This window comes from Oncorhynchus clarkii, chromosome 17 (assembly GCF_045791955.1).
Source record: "Oncorhynchus clarkii lewisi isolate Uvic-CL-2024 chromosome 17, UVic_Ocla_1.0, whole genome shotgun sequence".
NCBI lineage: Eukaryota > Metazoa > Chordata > Actinopteri > Salmoniformes > Salmonidae > Oncorhynchus > Oncorhynchus clarkii.
Genome location: NC_092163.1, coordinates 58,857,076 through 58,877,939, shown reverse-complemented (window position 1 = coordinate 58,877,939; position 20,864 = coordinate 58,857,076). Strand labels below are relative to the sequence as shown.

The 20,864-nt window shown below is 42.0% G+C and overlaps 2 protein-coding genes across 4 annotated transcripts in view; one reads left to right on the top strand and one right to left on the bottom strand.

Moving 5' to 3' along the window:
- Positions 1–2,003, bottom strand: part of LOC139371197 (polyhomeotic-like protein 2) — a 93,236-nt gene extending 91,233 nt beyond the window's left edge. The window contains exon 1 of one of the 3 annotated variants that reach the window (XM_071111373.1): positions 1,935–2,003. In XM_071111373.1, the coding sequence (XP_070967474.1) occupies positions 1,935–1,999 (65 nt within the window). In that variant the 5' untranslated portion in view covers positions 2,000–2,003. The remainder of the gene's footprint in view (positions 1–1,934) is intronic. The other 2 variants (XM_071111377.1, XM_071111379.1) reach the window with 2 other exon arrangements.
- LOC139371198 (solute carrier family 2, facilitated glucose transporter member 1-like) lies at positions 1,139–20,512 on the top strand. Its single transcript, XM_071111383.1, has 10 exons — positions 1,139–1,618; positions 8,170–8,265; positions 14,564–14,724; positions 14,852–15,092; positions 15,226–15,388; positions 15,624–15,811; positions 16,221–16,325; positions 16,423–16,524; positions 16,686–16,889; positions 17,754–20,512. The coding sequence occupies exons 1-10, from the start codon at positions 1,601–1,603 to the stop codon at positions 17,952–17,954; spliced, it is 1,479 nt and encodes a 492-aa protein (XP_070967484.1). The 5' UTR covers positions 1,139–1,600; the 3' UTR covers positions 17,955–20,512.
- The last annotated feature ends 352 nt before the right edge of the window (positions 20,513–20,864 follow it).

Genomic DNA, 20,864 nt, shown 5'->3' with positions numbered 1-20,864 from the left:
CCGACTCTTTCATTTGCACTGTATAAACACACACATTTTCCTTTCTGTAGTAATGATTATTTTCCTAATTTTTTGCATGCACTCTGACCGGACCCTTCCCCGCCATCTCAAACAAAAGGTATTACGCAGTTTCATTTATTTACATGAAAATATTTGTTTTTACACACCTTTAATAACAAACATCTCCATCACAATTTATGGTTTTGAATAGAGGGTACCAATGTCACATTACCAGCTTTGGTCAAAGATCACAGATGTTGGATGTTTGAAACATTGTTTATGAAGGACTGAGCACGCATGGATACAGTAAGGTGCTGAGAAATAAAGGATGACTGACTGGATTAGAGGTCGACCGATTATGATTTTTTTAACGCCGTTACTGATTATTGGAGGACCAAAAAAAAGTAGATACCGATTAATCAGCCGATTATTACATATATTTGTAATAATGACAATACTGAATGAACAATACAACAATACTGAATGAACAATGAACCCATTTATTTTAACTTCATATAATACATAAATAAAATCTATTTAGTTTGAAATAAAAAGTCTGATTACTGATTGTTATGAAAACTTTAAATCAGCCCTAATTAATCGGTTGACCTCTAGACTGGATGTTTTTTTGTGTGTGCCTAAAAATGAGTGTTGTCATGGATCATTCAAATGTATTACTAGGCTACTACTTACTACCTCTTCTCTTTTAGTATTGTTGGGATAAAGTACTAGGAGCAAGTAGACCTATGAAGTATAGAAATTCTACCCTTGGTAGGCAAGGTCACGTTATTGCTTACTTATAGCCTACGTGGGGGTTGCAAGTGGGATGAAAAGGTAGTGCATGCCAGTGTCATTTCCTGCCATGACCTCAAACTATCAGCAATGGTGAGTACATTTGCGCCCCCTGCTGCAAGCGTCTGATCAGTAGGCTATATAACCATGTTATTACAATATAATACTTTGCTCACGCCTCCACCAAATTGTAATCAAAATGTATCATTTCAATTAAATACATCGAGGACGATGTGCTTAACACATAACTATCCGACCTAGTACTTCAACAAAACGAAGTGACACTTTTCAGAGTTACATGTCTTAACGTCGTCATAGGGGTGCAAGTATAAACCAATAGAAGCTCAGAGATAGAAACGGGCCTCCTCCTTACAAATTGAGGCTGAACTCAACTCACATTGAGGCCGAACTAAACTCTTGCGTCAGCCAATCACTCTAGACTCTAGTAGGAAATATATTCACCGGTTTATTTCCCCAAAGAGTAGACAGTCTGTACTCGAAGAACGAACTACTTCAACAACCCAAGAAAACTTTGAGGCATGATGAATCTGAAGTTTTGAGCTCATGACAGAAATTACACTAGTGGAATAAACACGATAAACTGAGGACAATTTGGAATCAAATAATTACGCTGAAAATAAAGAAGAAGAACAAAGAAGACACTATTGTTTATGACATATTGTATCATTATCATCTTAAAAATGAGACACCTCGTCTGAGTAAAAAAAATTGCCGCGGAAGTTACCCAAACTATATTCTCGACATTTCAAGATTGCCAGCAATAATATCGACAAGCCATACTGCGGCAATGGATTCAGGCAGCAAGGTAGGCTAATTGTATGAGTGAGGCTAACGACTAGTTGGCAGTATTCGTAGAAACCAATATACAAAACTGTGTATGTGTTTGTGTCTCTCTGAGAGAAAGAGAGAGATAGAGAGAGGCTAAGAGAGATAGAGGAAAGCTAGCTTCCCAGTAATATTGAAAACTGATTAGGTTAGCTTGAGACTCTCAAACTGCCTAGCTGTGTTAATGTCAATGGATTCCGAATACTAAGTATTTTTTAAAGAAGTTACATTAGCTAGCCCATCATGTAATTGTTTTATTCAATTGAAACGTAAAACGTGTGTGCTGTGCTGCTCACCATCGTCTTTGGACGCAGTCGGATATGCGGCTGCTCGGGAAAATGCAGCACACGCGCGATCGCATTAAATCAGGTCGTGGGGTAGGCCTACTACGTTCATGGCCGCTAATTGGCTATTCAGAATCCCCCTCCATACATTACAAACTACCTGCGTCCTGGCCAATTGTAAACCCTATCCCCTCTGTTGACATCATGACTGTATCTGGTGTAGTAATCCATTTATAAAGTAGTGGATTAAAATTAGCTCAATGAAGAGCATGATGGCATTACTCACAGGAATGCAGCACATTAAAGTCTAAAGATGATTAAATATTATCTGTTTTATCACAGCATATGAGGTCTTCACATCATTTTTGTTCATTTTCACATTGCATTTGATGTAACATTTGCTTATTGTTGTTTTACAATAGTAAAAGGAAGAGAGTGAGACGTGACTCATCTGGTCTCTGATATGGCTGACTTACCACTGACTGCTGATGCTGTGTGGTTAGCTACCCCCCTGACAACTTTAAAGTCACTTCCCCCAGCCCTCACTTAGAGTTTACTTCTGGTTGAAATGGTAAACATGTTTATTGTTATTTGTCTGTAACCCCTTTTATGGTTAGGCATAGACATTTGATGGAACACAATTAAAATGACCCTTTCCATTCATTCCCATTAGGCCAGTGTTTAGCTTTTGTCAGACAGCTTGAGCTTTGAGCATGTGTCCAGGCTAACACCGCACTGAGCATGTCTACTGGTTTATAATCAGCATCTCGTGGTTGGGCATCGCACTCTGGCTTGTGCTTATGATCCCTGAGTGTGTGCAGCACAGCTGGACAGGGAGGGGGCAGTCAGCGTGTGGGTAGAACCAGGGGTTGGTGACATAGGGTGTGGCGGATATCTGGCTATATGTCAAAAGCCAAAATACCAATGAGCTGTCCCCAGCCATGGTTCAGTCCTGTGTGCATAACATTGTAATAAGCATTTGTCAATTATATTCTGGTTCATACTGTATGTCTGCAAGGTAAAGCAGGCTACGTTTTGGCTCTAGGATAAATGTCCTCATTGCTAGTCTAGAGCTTTCCAAGGAAATCATTGTATTGCATTTTACATATGGCTGTGACGTTCATGGAATTTTGGATGACTGTAATTGGCCAACCAAATGACCGTGGTCTCTGTAATAACCATTCAAATAGCACATTTTCTCCTTTCCTCCTCCTCTTCTCCTGACTACATGTGCTGCCATAAAAAAATATTTGAATAGAAGAACAGGCATCCTCATTCAAATCAATGATGGCATAATGAGTTGGCTGGTGGCCATCGTGAGTGTAACCATGGTAGCAAAGCAGGAAGTAAAAGCAAAAAGTAAAAGCTAGGTCGAAAATATACCGGTTAAGACTATGTTGTCACAAATCTGGGACCAGCACCGTTGCTAAATAACTTCTCCCAACCTCTCTCCAAAACAAAATACTTTCTAACCTCTTTGTTCCTATTATAGACTGGATAACAAGCATTTCCCTCTGACACAAAGCCTTCCGATTTATGGGCAGTTTGGGCACAAGTTGTAAGTCCCTTTAAAGCTTGACTGAACAAAATGCTTTGTTTTAGTTCAGTGGAAGCCTCTTTTTCTCTTGGGTAAGAAACAAGGTAATTGGGGCAAGCGTACAGTTGACCTGGTCTGTGGTGGGTGGAATAACTCTAAGAAGAAATTAGATTTTTAACTGAGTGGACAGTTCTGGCTTTTGATTAAACCCAAAGCCGGCATTCAGTTCCTTCCTTCTAAAAACTTAATTCCACTCAATCCACTGGCTTCCTCCACTCACTTTATTTCCCTCTGCATGACTGCCCCTTCAGTATGCCCTTTCAATATAAGTGTCAGTGTGTTCTAATGAGGCTTAAATACTTTTTATATAAAAGATGGGATTAAGAGATCTGTGAATGCTGTAATTGAAACAGGCAGAAACGTAGGGCCTAATTCATTTCCTCAAAAAAAGTGGAAGGCATTGTGCACACTGTACTGACCTCTGCTAATCGCTTTTCATGTGAAGGAGAGTTTGGTTAAATCTGTAAAGCTGTAGTGTACTGTACAGGCTCATTCGCTTGTTCTCCATAAAGCTATACTGTATCTGAGATTGTGTCAGGTTTGAACAAACACTTGCACCAGATATCAGTGGGAAATTCGACGGATCAGAAATACACATGTATGGAAACGTTTTGTTTGTATCTGACAGTCTTTACTTTATTACATTTCGTTTGACAGGTACAGTGCATATTAATTCATCCACATTACTGTAAATGTGCCAGTTTTTGCCATCCCCCTAATTTTCAACTGCAGTCGATCCATTGACCTCTTTGTTTTAGACCATGTTATGGACCATAGACTTGTTCCTGTGAACTCTTCACTCAGTGAATGACTAAGGGAGGCAGTCAGGATACACAGGAGGGGCTCTGTGCTGTCCTGTGCTGTGAGTCAGGTTAGGGAGGAGGATGAGGGAGTGATATTAGGTTCCCCTGTGAAACCCGAGGCTGTCAAGGAGGTGACGTTTGCAGGGACGTGAGGCTGGCGGCATAGCCATCATTGAGAGCCATAGGCGAGGTGAGTATGTGGGGAACTGGGAGCTGTGGCACAGCCAGCCATGGCTTCTGCTTTCTGAACAGAACTAGGCCTATCGTAAACCTCAGATGTTTAGATTAGAGAAGGCCCTTAACCTTACAGCACCTGAGGGTGATTCACATTACATCTGTATGTACTGTTGTCACTTACAGACTGTCACTGTAGCATGGCCTTGCTAATCAATATGATACAGTGTTTCCCAGCGGTACTTTTAGCAGAGGCTGAGGTGTTTGAAGAGGGAGACTAGAGAAAGGTTATACAGTACACTGGAACTGGATGACTAATGCATTATACTATAGGTGTCACTTACAGGGAAGATGTGGCTGTAAACATTTCACAGCAGGAAGTAATTATGTTTCACCAGACATCCTCCCAAAACCAGTGAGGTCAGTTTTAAGGCTTTGGTCACCTGACAAAGTGCTGATATGATGTGAAAAAGGGTTCCTTCCGTCTTACATTGTACCTACTTGGAATTGACTCTCACAATTCCACATACCTCTGTTATACAACTCTGGCCCATCCCTGCTCACCATCGTCATTCGTCAGGGCAGTATACCATGTTTCCTTGTTGGACTGCTTGTTGATCACATAAAGTCGATTTTAATTGACCTAACGACCTCCAATATAACCCATGAACTGTGTTGAGTAAACTGTTGCTCAAGGAACAGGCCTTATGATCACATTAGATGTTTGCTCAAGCCCAGACTATCTCATACATCAATGTAAAGAGATTTTACTGTTGATGCATTTAGCTAGATGAGGCAGGTCTGAAACGTAAAAATTCACTATAATCATATATTTGGAGAGAGATTGTTGTTTTTTTGTTCCATTTTACATCTGAATATTACATTTTTATTGATCCGAGGTAGATGTGACTAAAATAATATGCTACATTTGAGACATTTATTTTTTTGTGTTAGTACTAATTTAAATAGTGAGAAATAAGCCCTTTTGCGCCATCTAGGCCAAAGCAACCGTCACCAATACTACAGCCCACTCACTGTGACTGGGCTAAAATTTACAGACTCACTCCTGAGAAGGAGGAGATTGATTTGCATGGAAGTTTATCTTTGGGAGGAATGTAAACTTGGCTGGTGGCAGCAGCTGTTTTATAACAATGGTGTTTGTTTAAAGGGCCAGTGTAGTCTTTAAGGCTGTGATAACCATCTCAGAGCTGGAGGGCGTGACTTCATAGTTTCCAAGGTGAATGATACGTGATCATCCCCTTTCAGAAAGAATACAGTGGAATGTTTTCTGATAGCAAACCATACAACACAAGATCTACCCTGATGGTGTGTGTTTACATCCTGTGCTAGGGCTGGTTATAACAACCCAGCCATGGAGTTGTTGAACCCCTGTGACTCATTGCTTGTGTGGAACTTTATTGGTTAAGCTGCTACTTTTTCAGACTTACACTTACCCCACCTCACTTTCAGACCTGCCCTTGTTTAGGTCTCTATTACTGAGCTATACTAAGCTTACTGTGTAGTGAGTGTTTCCAAACACAGCCCACTTTGTAGCTCCCACCCTCTTCAAGAATCTCAGAATGAACAGAAATGGAATGCCTTCCCTTTTGTTTAGAATAGCCTTGAGCACTTGTTCTCAACAGATATTTTAGGTGAGGTAGGCCTAGTTCATTAGTGCCCTTTAAAGCAGCATTTTTTAAAAAGAGGATCCTTAAATAAATACAATTTCCCTGTCAGATAATCCCATGTCAGATATGGCTGTGTAACTCAGTTGGTACAGTAGAGCATGGCTCTTGCAGTGTTGTGGGTTTGATTCCCACGAGGGACCAGTATGAAAAAAGTATGAAAATGTATGCTCACTATTTTATTTAACCTGTCAAGTCAGTTAAGAACAAATTCATTTTTTACAATGACGGCCTACCCCAGCCAAACCCTCCCCCAACCTGGACGATGCTGGGCCAATTGTGAGCCACCTTATGGGACTCCCGATCACGGCCGGTTGTGATACTGCGATCAAACCAGGGTCTGTAATGACACTTCTAGCACTGAGATGCAGTGCGCCACTCGGGAGCCTAACTTAAGTTGCTCTGCATAAGAGCGTCTGCTGAAGTACTAAAATGTAGATAGTCTTTTACGCTTCTGCTACTCTCTGTTCATCATATATGCACAGTCACTTTAACGATACCTACATGTACATACTACCTCTATAAGCCTGACTAACAGGTGTCTGTATATAGCCTTTTTTGGGGAGACTATTGGTTAGAGCCTGTAAGTAAGCATTTCACTGTAAGGTTTACACCTGTTGTATTCAGCGCACGTGACAAATAAACTTTGATTTGATTTGATCTTCCTGGGGGGCCTAGTTTATCTCATGAATAGGAAGCACATATAGGCAATCATGCAAGTTTATCTAGTTGAGTGCTTTTTGTGACACTGTGTCAGAGCCTACTGTATATTTACACTTGCAGAAATACATTTTTCACTTTCCCTCACATTTTACAGACATTTAGGACTTTGTCATAACTACACTGGCTTTAAGTTTAGAATCAGTCACAACATGAGTACGAAAGAGGATCTCGGCTTCCATAGCAACTGGTGTAAAGCATTAAGGCTAAATCTTATGTCAGAACAGCCATGTCACTATCAAAACATCACCACAGATACAGACAACTCCTAAACAGAGGAAAACTCCCAGTACCAGTAGCCCACATACCTCTTCTCCACACGATTGTAACCAACAAAAAACGAAATCCCAATATGCCTACAATACAGACAATACGCCACAGACACACTGCATAATGGCTCGCCTAATATGTGTATGTGTGTATGTATGTGTGTTAACTTGATGGCAAGAGGAAAATATCTGCCTTCCTTGTGGCTCCACTGGGATTATGCCAATCAAACAATTTTAGAAATAACAGGAACACAGACAATGACTGAGGCTAGATCCCCCCTCTCCTGAGAGGGCTGGGTGTGGACACGTGGTCCTAATGCACAAATATTTAGGCCTACAATCAACCACCTGAGGTGGATAGATTTAGGATGAATTCCCCGTTCTCTGTGCTTGGCCTGAGGCTAGGTTGCCTTCTTGCAAGTTATGTCACTACCACACACATTTGGGGCAGTACAATCACCTATTGCGCAATGTAGGACACTAGACCGTTCTATAGAAACTGCAGCTCAAGTTAGGCAAGTTCTTTTACATTTCGGGGGAGGAAAAAAAATATTTAGAAACTAAAGCATTACCAGGCCCAAAATCCTTAGATTGGTTTGCAGTTAATCAACAACACAGGAGATCCACACAAATGACATGAGTCATGACGGGACAATCAATATGTTTTGTATGCCGTCTTCAGGGTGTTGATAGTGGTTACTTGTCAAACTAGTTGAACAAGATAAAGTCAATGGATATTGTACAACTAAATTGATGAACCTTTACAGTACAGTGTGCCAAGGAGGTTCTCACCAAAATATGCCTTAAGGCCTGTCTAGCCTAGGCCTAGGCTATATGGAATGGCAGCAACAGGATAGCTTAGCCTAGAGATTTGTATTCTTAAGACAATAAGTCTATCAACTCCAAGTACCTCCAAGCTGCTCTTTTCATGCTCTGATACAGTACAGACATTTGGAGAGAGGGGATTTCTAACAGACTTTCTCTCCTGTCTATATGCAGCAAGTGACCTTCCAGTTGATGCTGACGGTGGGAACAGCAGTGATTGGCTCGCTGCAGTTTGGTTACAACACGGGTGTCATCAACGCCCCTCAGAAGGTGAGTCCATGGGAACGAGATTGGGTGGGGAGGTGGGGCTGATGTGTCTTATGGGAATTGGATGGGGAAGGCTTATCTATATTTATCCAAGTGACACCGTGCTCGAATCTTCCCCAACACCTTTTCCCAGATGAGACTGCCGCTGTGTCTGCCTTGGCCAGTCAAGATGTTCCCTGCAACATGTGAAAAAAGGGGAGCTAATAATATCTCAAGTATCTCGTCCAAGGCACTCTCCATTAAAGGGCCTCTGTGATGTGCAAAGGACTGTTTTCATGCCCCGAAGGGGCTCAGATTGTAAGTGAGGTGACAGCCAGGAGAGCGCTACTCACTCCGCTAAAGTGAACATCATTTAGGAGCTCTCAGTGAGACGTGTCTCCAAAAATGGAATTAAGTTATTTTCCATTTACTTAAACAAAATGTGTTTCTTTGACCCTACTCCTTCACATTTCTCGTGAAATTGGATCCCGTGAACAGTTTTGTACTGTAGCTGCTAAATCTACAAAATGGTTTTGTTTACTGAAAGCTCACAATATCCAGGGGATATTAGGTCTTGTGGGTCATAATAATCTTTCAGTTTCAAATAAAATAAAATTTGATTAGTCACATGCGCCGAATACAACAGGTGTAGTAGACCTTGCAGTGAAATGCTTACTTACCAGCCCCTAACCGACAGTGCAGTTTCAAAAAATATGGATAAGAATAAGAGATAAAAGTAACAAGTAATTACAGATCAGCAGTAAAAAATAACAATATTTACAGGTGGGTGCTGGTACAGAGTCAATGTGCGGGGAAACCGGTTAGTTGAGGTGATATGTACATGTAGATAGAGTTAATTAAAGTTACTATGCGTAGATGACAACAGAGAGTGGTGGTGGTGGGGGGGGGGGCTTCCTCTGACACCGCCTGGTATAGAGGTCCTGGATGACAGGAAGCTTGGCCTTAGTGATGTACTGGGCCGTTTTCACTACCCTCTGTAGTGCCTTGCGGTCAGAGGCCGAGCAGTTGCCATACCAGGCAGTGATGCAACCAATGCTCTTGATGGTGCAGCTGTAGAACTTTTTAAGGATCTGAGGACCCATGCCAAATCTTTTCAGTCTCTTGAGGGGGAATAGATTTTGTCGTGCCCGCTTCACGACTGTCATGGTGTGCTTGGACCATGTTAGTTTGTTGGGGATGTGGACATCAAGGAACTTGAAGCTCTCAACCTGCTCCACTGCAGCCCCGTCGATGAGATGGGGGCGTGCTCGGGCCTCTTTTTCCTGTAGTCCACAATCATCTCCTTTGTCTTGATCACGCTGAGGGAGAGGTTGTTGTCCTGGCACCACACGGCCAGGTCTCTGACCTCCTCCCTATAGGCTGTCTTGTTGTTGTCGGTGATCAGGCCTACCACTGTTGTTTCATCTGCAAATTGAATGAGGGTGTTGGAGTCGTGCCTGGCTGTGCAGTCATGAGTGAACAGGAGGTACAGGAGGGGGCTGAACATGCACCACTGAGGGGCCCCTGTGTTGGAAAAAGGCAGTGTGGAGTGCAAAAGAAATTCCATCGTCTGTGGATCTGTTTGGGCGCTATGCAAATTGGAGTGGGTCTAGGGTTTCTGGGATAATGGTGTTGATGTGAGCCATGACCAGCCTTTCAAAGCACTTCCTGGCTACAGACGTGAGTGCTACGGGTCGGTAGTCATTTAGGCAGGTTACCTTAGTGTTCTTGGGCACATGCACTATGGTGGTCTGCTTAAAACATGTTGGTATTACAGACTCGGACAGGGAGAGGTTGAGAATGTCAGTGAAGACACTTGCTAGTTGGTTAGCGCATGCTCGCAGCACACGTCCTGGTAATCCATCTGCGGCCTTGTGAATGTTGACCTGTCTAAAGATCTTACATCGGCTGCGGAGAGCGTGATCACACAGTCTTCCGGTACAGCTGGTGCTCTCATGCATGCTTCAGTGTTATTTGTTATTTAGGTGAAAGGGCTAATCCACACAGTATTGGTCTTTGTCTGAACAAGCCTTTTGGCAGCTCGGCTCATAGTTCCAGGTGCTTTGTTGCCTGAATACATGGGACACCTGCCCTCTCCATTACTTTTGATATATGAGGGGCTCTGTGTGATCTACAGTCCCAGCTGTCTCCTGTCCTGATGTTCCTTTCTCAGGAGACCACTTATTGCTCCATCACACACACTCATTTGTCTGTCAGTACCTACCAAGCGCTTCAATTGATGTTTGGGAGCCAGCACTGTTTTGTGAATAGAATAGTAGGCTACAGATGTAGGATCTTAATTTGAGCCAAGTTTGCTACAGCAGAAAAATAATCCTACAGTAACAGGAAATGTGAATTATTATGTGGATTATAATGGACATTTTTGTAGGAATTTATATATTTTTTGTTAAGGCAAATCAAGTCTGAAATTTCAAGGTGACAAAGACAAACTTTAGAAGCCTTTTTAAAACTAAAAATTTTTAAAAAGTGTGCAATTCCTGATGTTCAGGAAAATTCTCAGCAACAAAAGAGTGATCAAATTAAGATCCTACATCTGTACACAATAGGGAAGAAAATAATACTTTGATACCTGTTTATTACAGACCGGTAGACATTCTGATTGGTTAAACCCCCCCAGCGGTGAATAATTCAAATGTGATTGTAGGACCAGATGATCTAGTTCTAAGTATAAGCCTAGCTGAGGTGTAGAGATGGGGTACCCTCCTGTAAGAGTGGTCAAGGGGGGCAGTAGTGAGAAGGGAGTGGATATTTTTATTTATTTGATTTTTATTTCACCTTTATTTAACCAGGTAGGCAAGTTGAGAACAAGTTCTCATTTACAATTGCGACCTGGCCAAGATAAAGCAAAGCAGTTCGACACATACAACAACACATGGAGTAAAACAAACATACATGTAGAGGACATGGATATGTAGAGGTTTGCTGTCATTCAGACACTGGGCCAGTGTAAACCTGCCCTCCCTTCCCCTCCTCAGTCTCAGCTGAGGTCCCAGTTACGTATATACACATACATAAGCACACTGACACATGCTCAGTAATACCACACAATGCCACAGCTGTTTAGAAGCAACATACAGAGTGCAGGGAAGTATTCACAGAAACAGTAGTATTGCTGAACATAGAGACACACCCAGAACATTTCACTGTACCATTTACTCGGTATCCTGTGCACATGACCAATAAACTTTCATTTGATTTGAGATCCATGATAAATGTGATACAGCATGACTAATTACTGAGTGTATAAAACATTAGGAACACCTTCCTAATATTGAGTTGCACCCCCTTTTGCCCTCAGAACAGCCTCAATTCGTCAGGGCATGGACTCTACAAGGTGTCAAAAGTGTTGACTCCAATGCTTCCCACAGTTGTGTCAAGTTGGCTGAATGTCCTTTGGGTGGTGGACCATTCTTGGTACACACGGGAAACTGTTGAGCGTGAACAACCCAGCAGCGTTGCAGTTCTAGACACACTACTACCATACACTTTTCAAAGGCCCTTAAATATTTTGTCTTGCCCATTTACCCTCTGAATGGCACACATACACAATCCATGTTTCAAGTGTCTTAAGGCTTAAAAATCCTTATTTAACCTGCCTCCTCCTCTTCATCTAGACCAGTGGTCGCCAATGGTCGATCTTCAAGGCATTCCTAGTCGATCACCAAATATTTCTGTAGAAAAGCCAACGAACAATAAAGGCTTGCACTCCTTTTTTAAAGTCATGTTGAGCTGTTGCCGCACCGGGTAAGCAATGTGTTCCCACGAGACAAACTCCGACTACCCGGCGGACTGTTAAATCTGTTACTAAATCGAGTGCACCTACTGCACTGCCCAATCGGATAGCTCAAATCACCGTGGCTACAGAGCTTCCATGACCCTGGCCACAGCCAAGTTTAATAGGCTGCTAGCCTACTTTAGATTTAATCATTTTTAAAACCATGACCACAGAGAGACTGTCAACGAATACGGCAAAGAGATGCTGTTTTTATGAGTGAGTTCATGTTTAAGTTTATATTCAGCACTGTCACTGTTTTTTTATTTGACCTTTATTTAACCAGGTAGGCCAGTTGAGAACAAGTTCTCATTTACAACTGCGACCTGGCCAAGATAAAGCAAAGCAGTGCGACACAAACAACAACACATGGGATAAACAAACGTACAGTCAATAACACAATATAAAAATCTATATACAGTGTGTGCAAATGTAGTAAGATTAGGGAGGTAAGGCAACAAATAGGCCATAGTGGTGAAATAATTACAATTTAGCATTAACACTGGGGTAATAGATGTGCAGAAGATGATGCAAGTAGAGACACTGGAGTGCAAAGGAGAAAAAAATAAAACAATATGGGGATGAGGTAGTTGGGTGGGCTATTTATAGATGGGCTGTGTACAGGTGCAATGATCGGTAAGCTGCTCTGACAGCTGATGTCACTATTCTACACTATTACAAAACGCGCTTCTCCGTACTTCCGCTCGGGCTGCAGCTGCAATGAATGAGTAGCCAAGTATCGATAGCCCTGCGTTTTATTATTATTAGCAGCTTGTCGTGTCAATTTTAATTTGAAGGAATATTTAACTTTCTCTGGTCATAGGAACAGCATGAATTTGTGCATGAGGCAGATGCGACTCGAGTTTCGCGATCAGATGGAAGACGGTGTCCCCTCTCTCTGGTCAGTCTCAATAGAAGTAAGGAATGAGAGAGCAGGGACCGTAAGAGGCGGTTGGGAAAAATAGTTTTGAACGGTCATCCAACTCGGAATTCCAAGTCAGTCGGAAACTCGGGCATCTTTCTAGAGCTCTGACTTTTCGACCTGAAGATCCCTGATGTCGTAATTTGACCTCGTTGACCATCAGTCCAGTAAAATAAAAAAGCGAATTATTTCAATTCATGCTCCACAGTGCCTCACAAGTGCTAAACCAACTGATCTATTTTGTTATCAAAGCTCGAGTTTTAAAATATGATATGGTCTGATTAACAATATTGGCAGGCCAATGATATAGCCAATATGCTGTGATAATGTGTTAGGCCTACTTCCCAAACATCATTCCTACAAAACTGTTTGTGTGAGGTTAATGTATAAAAAAAAAATCTGAGCAGTAGATCTCAGCTTGCTTTTTGACTGCGAAAGTGATCTTGACTCAGAAAAGGTTGGTGACCACTGATCTAGACTGACTGAATAAGGGATCATAGCTTTCACTTGGATTCACCTGTTTAGTCTATGTCATGGAAAGAGCAGGTGTTCCTAATGTTTTGTACACTCCGTGTATATGGAGACCCTTAATAACCCCCAGCCCAAATCTCCATCTCTCTCTCCGATGTGATGCAGCCCTTCCGCTCTAAAGACTGTAGCACTGATTAGATTAGGTGTCTCTCAAGTGCCCTGGTTTGCTTCTCCACCCTGCCTGCCGGCTCCAAATTGGGCCCCTTGTAGCACAGAGAGACAGACCTGAATGCCTCCGCATTGCCAGGCCAGGAGTCCACAGAGACAGTAATGCTTTAATCAGTACAGGGTCACCGGTCATGAATGGACAGCTTTTTTCATTGTGGCCAGGTGCGTGCTAGGTTTTGAGTCAGACACAAGCCTATTCAGAGAAATCAAGAATAAGAAATGAAAGGTAGACTTGCCATTCTCTATCTGTAAGAATGTTTATTTTATGGAACTATATTGACAGTGTTGGGCTATACCATATCTTGAACAGCATACCCAGCTTACCTCTCCTGCCCTATAAAATACATTAACAGTTCTATATCAATCACTCAGCATTATATAAGTATTGGTAAAGGGTATATTGTATAATCTATCAGTAGAGCACATGACAGGAGCCAGCAGTGATATTTGGGAGAGGAGGACAGGAGGGGGCAGGGCTCAGTGCTGAGTACTAGAAGTGCTAGATAGAGGTAGAGGGAGTCCTAGACCAATGACAGTTGTCAGTGTGCCACGGCAGAGACATGGGGGGAGGGGGACATTCCTCCCAGCCTGTACCACTTAACTTCCAGCACAAGCTGATCAGACATATGTATGTTTATCAACACTGAGTCACTGTGGGGAAGGGGCTGAAACCTGACACCTCGCTCTCCCACAAACGACCTTGTTGCTGGAAAACCTGAAATACAATCCTCTACCTCCATCTACTGGCCATACATCAAACAGCAGCCACCTGGCCAATGGCAATGAGGACAAGGAAACACCTTTTTTTACTGTCTCTTACATTACTGTATGTCTATGGTACATTTGACTGGGATTTCTGTCTATGGCAGTGTTGTGAGCTTGTGTTGTTTTCTCTCCTGCTCTGCTAGGTAATTGAGAGGTTCCTCAACGAAACATGGAAAGACCGGTATCAGGAGCACATCACCAAGACCTCCCTCACCACCCTGTGGTCCATCTCCGTCGCCATCTTCTCTGTCGGCGGCATCTTCGGCTCCTTCTCCGTGGGCCTGTTCGTTAACCGCTTTGGCAGGTAAATATGACACTTCACAATGTTTATTTACAACTGTGTTATGTGAGATGATATTACATGTGTGATATGTAAATGTCTGTAAGTAAGTGGACTATAATTGACATGACTATTTATGTGGTGTCTACAGGAGGAACTCCATGCTCATGGCCAACGTGCTGGCCTTTGTCTCCGCTGCTCTCATGGGCTTCTCTAAGATGGGTGGCTCCTGGGAGATGCTGATCATCGGGCGCTTCGTGGTGGGCCTCTACTCCGGCCTCTCCACTGGCTTTGTGCCGATGTACGTGGGTGAGGTGGCCCCCACTGCCCTCCGAGGAGCCCTGGGCACCCTCCACCAGCTAGGCATCGTCACAGGCATCCTGATGGCACAGGTCAGTGCCAATGGGCACAGGGATATTTCGGATGGTGAATAATGGATGAGTTGTATGCTTTTCCAAAGGAATCTCTTTGAGAGCTGTTCTATATGATATTCTGATGGTGGTCTAACTATGTGTTGTGGTTCAGGTGTTTGGCATGGAGGCCTTAATGGGGAACGCATCTCATTGGCCCTTCCTGCTGGGCTTCACTTTCATCCCAGCCCTAGTGCAGTGTGCACTGCTGCCCTTCTGCCCCGAGAGCCCCCGCTTCCTCCTCATCAACCGTAACGAGGAGAACAAGGCCAAGACTGGTGAGTAGAGTACATTTATACACAAACACACATTCATACACTTGATGTCATCAGTTCAGCCAATGTCAGTTCTGTCAGTTTGAATGAGTTGAAAATTATCTAAAATAAGGGCCATGTTTCAATAAATGTGTTTAATTTAAATTTATCCCTCGAATTGCCTGAATTGATCTGGTATGGAGTGACCCAGCCCTAGCAGACTGTAATGTAACCTCCATTCTCGCTCTGTTTCTGTCAGTCCTGAAGAAGCTGCGTGGGACCACAGACGTGAGTGCAGACATGCAGGAGATGAAGGAGGAGGCCAGGCAGATGATGAGGGAGAAGAAGGTGACCATCCTAGAGCTGTTCCGTTCGCCACTCTACCGCCAGCCCATCTTCATCGCTATCATGCTTCAGCTCTCCCAGCAGCTGTCTGGCATCAACGCTGTGAGTCACCTCTCATACACACTTCTCACCCCAAACACATACAGCAGGGTTCCCCTGATTTGGTGGTTTTATTTAGCCCCCCAGGTTTTTTATTTGTTATTGTTCAACATAGAAGACTACAATAACACCAGGAAATCAGCTCCAAGTTTGTTCCCAAGTATTCCCGCGCATAATAGAGAGACACGTGATCGTATACAACTGGTTTGAAGTGATTATGTTTTTGTCAAATATTATCTGTTTGGGCTTCTTGCGGTCAATTTGTAGTCTACAAATTATTTGTAATTTTGTTCCAGCCCACCGACCATCTGCTCAAAAAAAAATGGCCCTCGGCTGAATCTAGTTGATGATCCCTGACATACAGTATACTACCTATTTTGCAATTCTAAACTGTGCTGTTGGTGTCCTGCAGGTTTTTTACTACTCTACCCGTATCTTTGAGAAGGCCGGAGTTGCTCAGCCTGTTTATGCTACAATTGGTGCCGGTGTGGTCAACACAGCCTTCACTGTGGTGTCGGTGAGTAACTGTGGCAGATGTGTATGTGTCATTTATGGTGCACATGGTGTACCACATTAGGGGTTGGACAGTGTAACTCAACCCTCTCTCCTCTCAGTTGTTTGTGGTGGAGCGCGCCGGACGCAGGTCTCTCCACTTGTTGGGGCTGATAGGAATGGCAGGCGCTGCCGTTCTGATGACCGTCGCTCTGGCTCTGCTGGTACGTAGACTAACTACAGCACACTTCACATAAGGCTAGCAGCTCTCATACGGAATGAATGAGGAAAAAAACTTGGTTTATTGATACACGTCCTTGTAAATATAATATGTTGAATGAATACCAGTAGTTTAACCCCCTGCTGTCTGTTTGTCCTCCATCAGGAACAGCTGCCGTGGATGTCCTACGTGAGCATCGTGGCCATCTTTGCCTTTGTGGCATTCTTTGAGATTGGCCCGGGTCCCATCCCCTGGTTCATCGTGGCTGAGCTGTTCTCCCAAGGACCCCGGCCCTCGGCCTTCGCTGTGGCTGGCTTCTCTAACTGGACCGCCAACTTCATAGTGGGCATGGCCTTCCAGTATGTAGAGGTAAGCACTGAGCACAGCCTTGTTAGTCACTGATGCTCATCATGGTAGATGTTGTCTGCATACTCATCTCGATTAGGGTTGCAAAGCTACTGGTATTTTACGAAAGTTACTGGAATCTTCATTAATTTTGGTAATTAACAGAAAATGTATGGCAATCTATCGTACATTTAGTAATTTATACTTTAATAAAAACTTTTTTTTAAATCATATATAGTATGAATTTGTTATATCTGTGTCCATATTGTCCATAAACCATATGGTTCAAGAGAACATAACCTAATTAAGGAAAAAAGCATCTAATCAACATTGTCATTATTTTCCATTAACTTCCAAACATTTATTCTGTTCACAGCTGCCACCAGTTTGATGCCAAAACACTGAAAACTAATAAATGTTGACTTAGTAAAATAAATAGAAGTGTGTTAAGAATTAATAAAGGATATTTGCTGAAACCCTCATATTAAACATCAATGGTATTCACTAAGTTGAAGATAATTTAGGATCATGTTTTACAGCTTTGTCATTCTAATGTTTATTTTAAAATCATCTTATTGAATTATTTCATACATATTTACATATGATAATGTCGCACCAAGGGCCAGGGATAATTACAGACACCTGTAAAAATCTAAAGTGCTAGATGTCTTGTGATAGATTACATAAAATCCTTGAAAGATACCAACATTCTAGTAGTTTACTGGTAAACTTAGAAAGTTTCCAGTAATATACCCACTCTTTGCAACCCTAATCTTGATATACTGTATGTGAACTGTTAGTTTGAAGACGTGTTTGTTTGGAGCCCACTGCTTAATGAACATGATCTTCAATGTTCTCTCTCCTTCTTTTCTCCGTCTCGCCCTACAGGAGTTGTGTGGCCCTTATGTCTTTGTCATCTTCACCATACTGCTGCTCAGCTTCTTCATCTTCACCTACTTCAAGGTGCCTGAGACCAAGGGCCGAACGTTTGATGAGATCTCTGCCGGGTTCCGCCAGTCAGCTGGCACTGGGGGAGAGAAGCACTCACCGGAGGAGCTCAACAGCCTGGGGGCTGACTCTCAGCTCTGAGCACCTGTCCCTCCCCTCTCCTCTCGTCCCACACCCCCTGCTGAGGCCTGGCTATGAACCCTCCTTCACCACCCCAACATGAGGGGACCAGAGTAGCCCACTCACTGATGTGTGCAAACTGACTACTAAACTGACACACTGGCTGCCATCACATTTCAGGTATGTTCACCAAACAGAGAACAGATGCCCCTCACCTTCTGCTCGATCCTCTGTCTCAAAGTCTCAAGCGCTCCTTCTCTTCTCATCACAACAAAAACTTGGTGGGGGCAGGAACCTGGGTGTAAGGGGGTGGGTTGGCATGGTAGATAGAAGGAAAAGGTGGTCTTTTCAATTAACTTCAAATTTTATATCAGAAAACAGTAAAATCCTGTGTTACTTTTACTTTATTTTTCTTCCTTTGTCTGTTATCTTTCTAATTTTGTCGGTTTTGATATCCATGCTTCTGCCACTTATGCAGGTCTCAATTATTTTCATTGAATACCCTCAAGAAATTGCATGCCATGTAAATATGTTTTTACCAACTCACTTTTAATCTCTGTCCGGATAGGCTTTCAATTATTTTTTACAAATGGATTTCTTAAGGAAAAATAAATAAAATCATGAAGATAATTTTGTATGTTTATGTCTTAGTTAAAAGACACAGTTACAAATGAGCCAGCTGTTATAAGTTACTGTACGCATCCATTTTATATTTAATTCCCAAGCAATACCCATGAGCATGAATTTTACACTATGAAATCATGGGACTATTTGAGACATTTCTACACTTTTTTGTATAGCAAACTATACTCAGTTAAAAAGCAACATCAGCCCATTTCACTGCAGACTAATATAGATGTAAAATATACCCAAATCTGACTTACAACCCCCCCACCTCTAAAAAGTAACTGAAGTCCCTCACAACTTTGAGTTTAAATGCCTGGTCCAAAATCATACAAGGAATACACTCCCAGTAGAGCCTTCTAGCAGTTCACAAGACTGTACGTTGTTCTCTGATGTTGTGCCTTTGACAGAAAAGGAGGCTGCCTTTCAAACAGTAACCAAATGTAATGTGGCTTCCAGCCTTACCAAGGTCTGCTTCATCCTGAAAGTGCTTTTAGACCCTTCGGGGTCAAACTCCCAGCTAATGCTCCATGTTCCTTGAAAAGTGGTGACTTTCTTTTTGGGTGCTTTTCATTATTGTAACTCCACAATGCCTTTGGCATAGTTCAGCACTGCTGCTTCCTTGTTCAACTTAGTTTTGTGACGCATATCTGACAATCCTGTATAGTCAGCTGATATAGCCAACAGCATCTATTGATGTAGGCGGCTCCTGTCTTTGACTGCTGTGCCACTGTAAGAAGTTTTCTATTCTCTAATAAAACGTTTTTGAGGAAAGTTTTCTTTTTAGCAGCACTTTATCATCCCAATATTGGCTGTTTTGTTACTGAAAATCTTCCGTAATTGTAGTTGGAGCTTGGGTCAAAATGTTTTTACCAAATATGGAACCTTATGTTACTGATAAGTGACTGAAGAGCTACTGTTGGATTACATGATATCATTGTTGTTGTATAACTAGTACATCTCTACATTCACAGATCTATGTTATTTGAGGTCATAAGGTTGGTAGAATATGTTTTATAATCAAATATAAGCTAATCTGGCCAGTTGAATACGTTTTTGAAGTGGTCTAAATAGTTTTAGTAATGCACCTTGACCCGAACAGAACTCCACAAGCAATATCCATTGTAGTCATTCCATGCTGAGTTTGTGTGTTCAAATCCATGCAAATATATAGTTTGTGTCTCTTTCTCTTCTCCACCAACAATGTGTCGGTTAAGACACCGCAAACTCATTGACTGTAAGTCTCCCTAAGTCATCAAATGGCAGGATCAATGTAGGCACCAAGACTTGACTGTCCTTTAGATATGCCTGATTGAACTCCAACCTTGTGATGGAGAGCAAAAGATGCACTTACGGACTGAAATCAAATGCAGTGTACTTTGTGTGTATAGTTTGACAATTATATTTGGGCATTTTATAAACACATTTATTAACACAGAATATATGCATAAAAGAGTTGTAGAAATCCATCACTGCACAGAATAATTGTCTAAAAAGGCCACAATACTTATAATGTAAATACAACAAATAGTAAAGCACCCAAATGTATAAAATATGTTACTACTTATAGAGGAATATGACTAGTTTCGGTAGTTGTGCATCTACACACCTGCCTTTATTTTGTCTGATTTCCTGTCTGAAGAAATATCGTATGAGATAACTATTAACACAATCTTACTTCAGCTTTGTACATGAACCATTGAATGATATATACTATTTATTAGATGCCTAATTTATTAGTGTTGTTTTTATTTTCTACACATTTTAGTAAACAGTATACATTTAATTTTTGTAAAAGCGCATGTTTGTATGTTGGGTGAAAATGAACCTCTAACAGAATGATCTTCTGTAAAACAGTGTGCCATGGTGTCAATCTCCTGATGGTTTTATTTTCTTTTGTAAGATGTGTGGTTGGATGTTTGACTCAATAAAACAAGCATACAGGAAAACGTCAATTAGCTGGGTGTCTTATTTTCACAACAATTCATTTCAGATTGTACTCAATGACTGCAGATGCTCTAAACACCTTCTACTTTTCTAATAATTAATTTGCCTGGCTGGGCTGATGAGGCAGTGGATTGCGCAGTCAGCTGGAACAGAGTAAATAGGCATTTCATCTAACCATCATAGATTTAGCCGGTGGTAACTTGTGGAATAGACTCCGGCTGGAATGCAGTTTTAACCAATCAAATCCAAAATTAGACATACCCCTTGTATAATATTTTATAAGCTTTGTAGGAGAGGATGCCTTACTGATTTATAAATGCCACCATTCTGTTGCCAGGGAAACAAAAATGTATCTTTCTA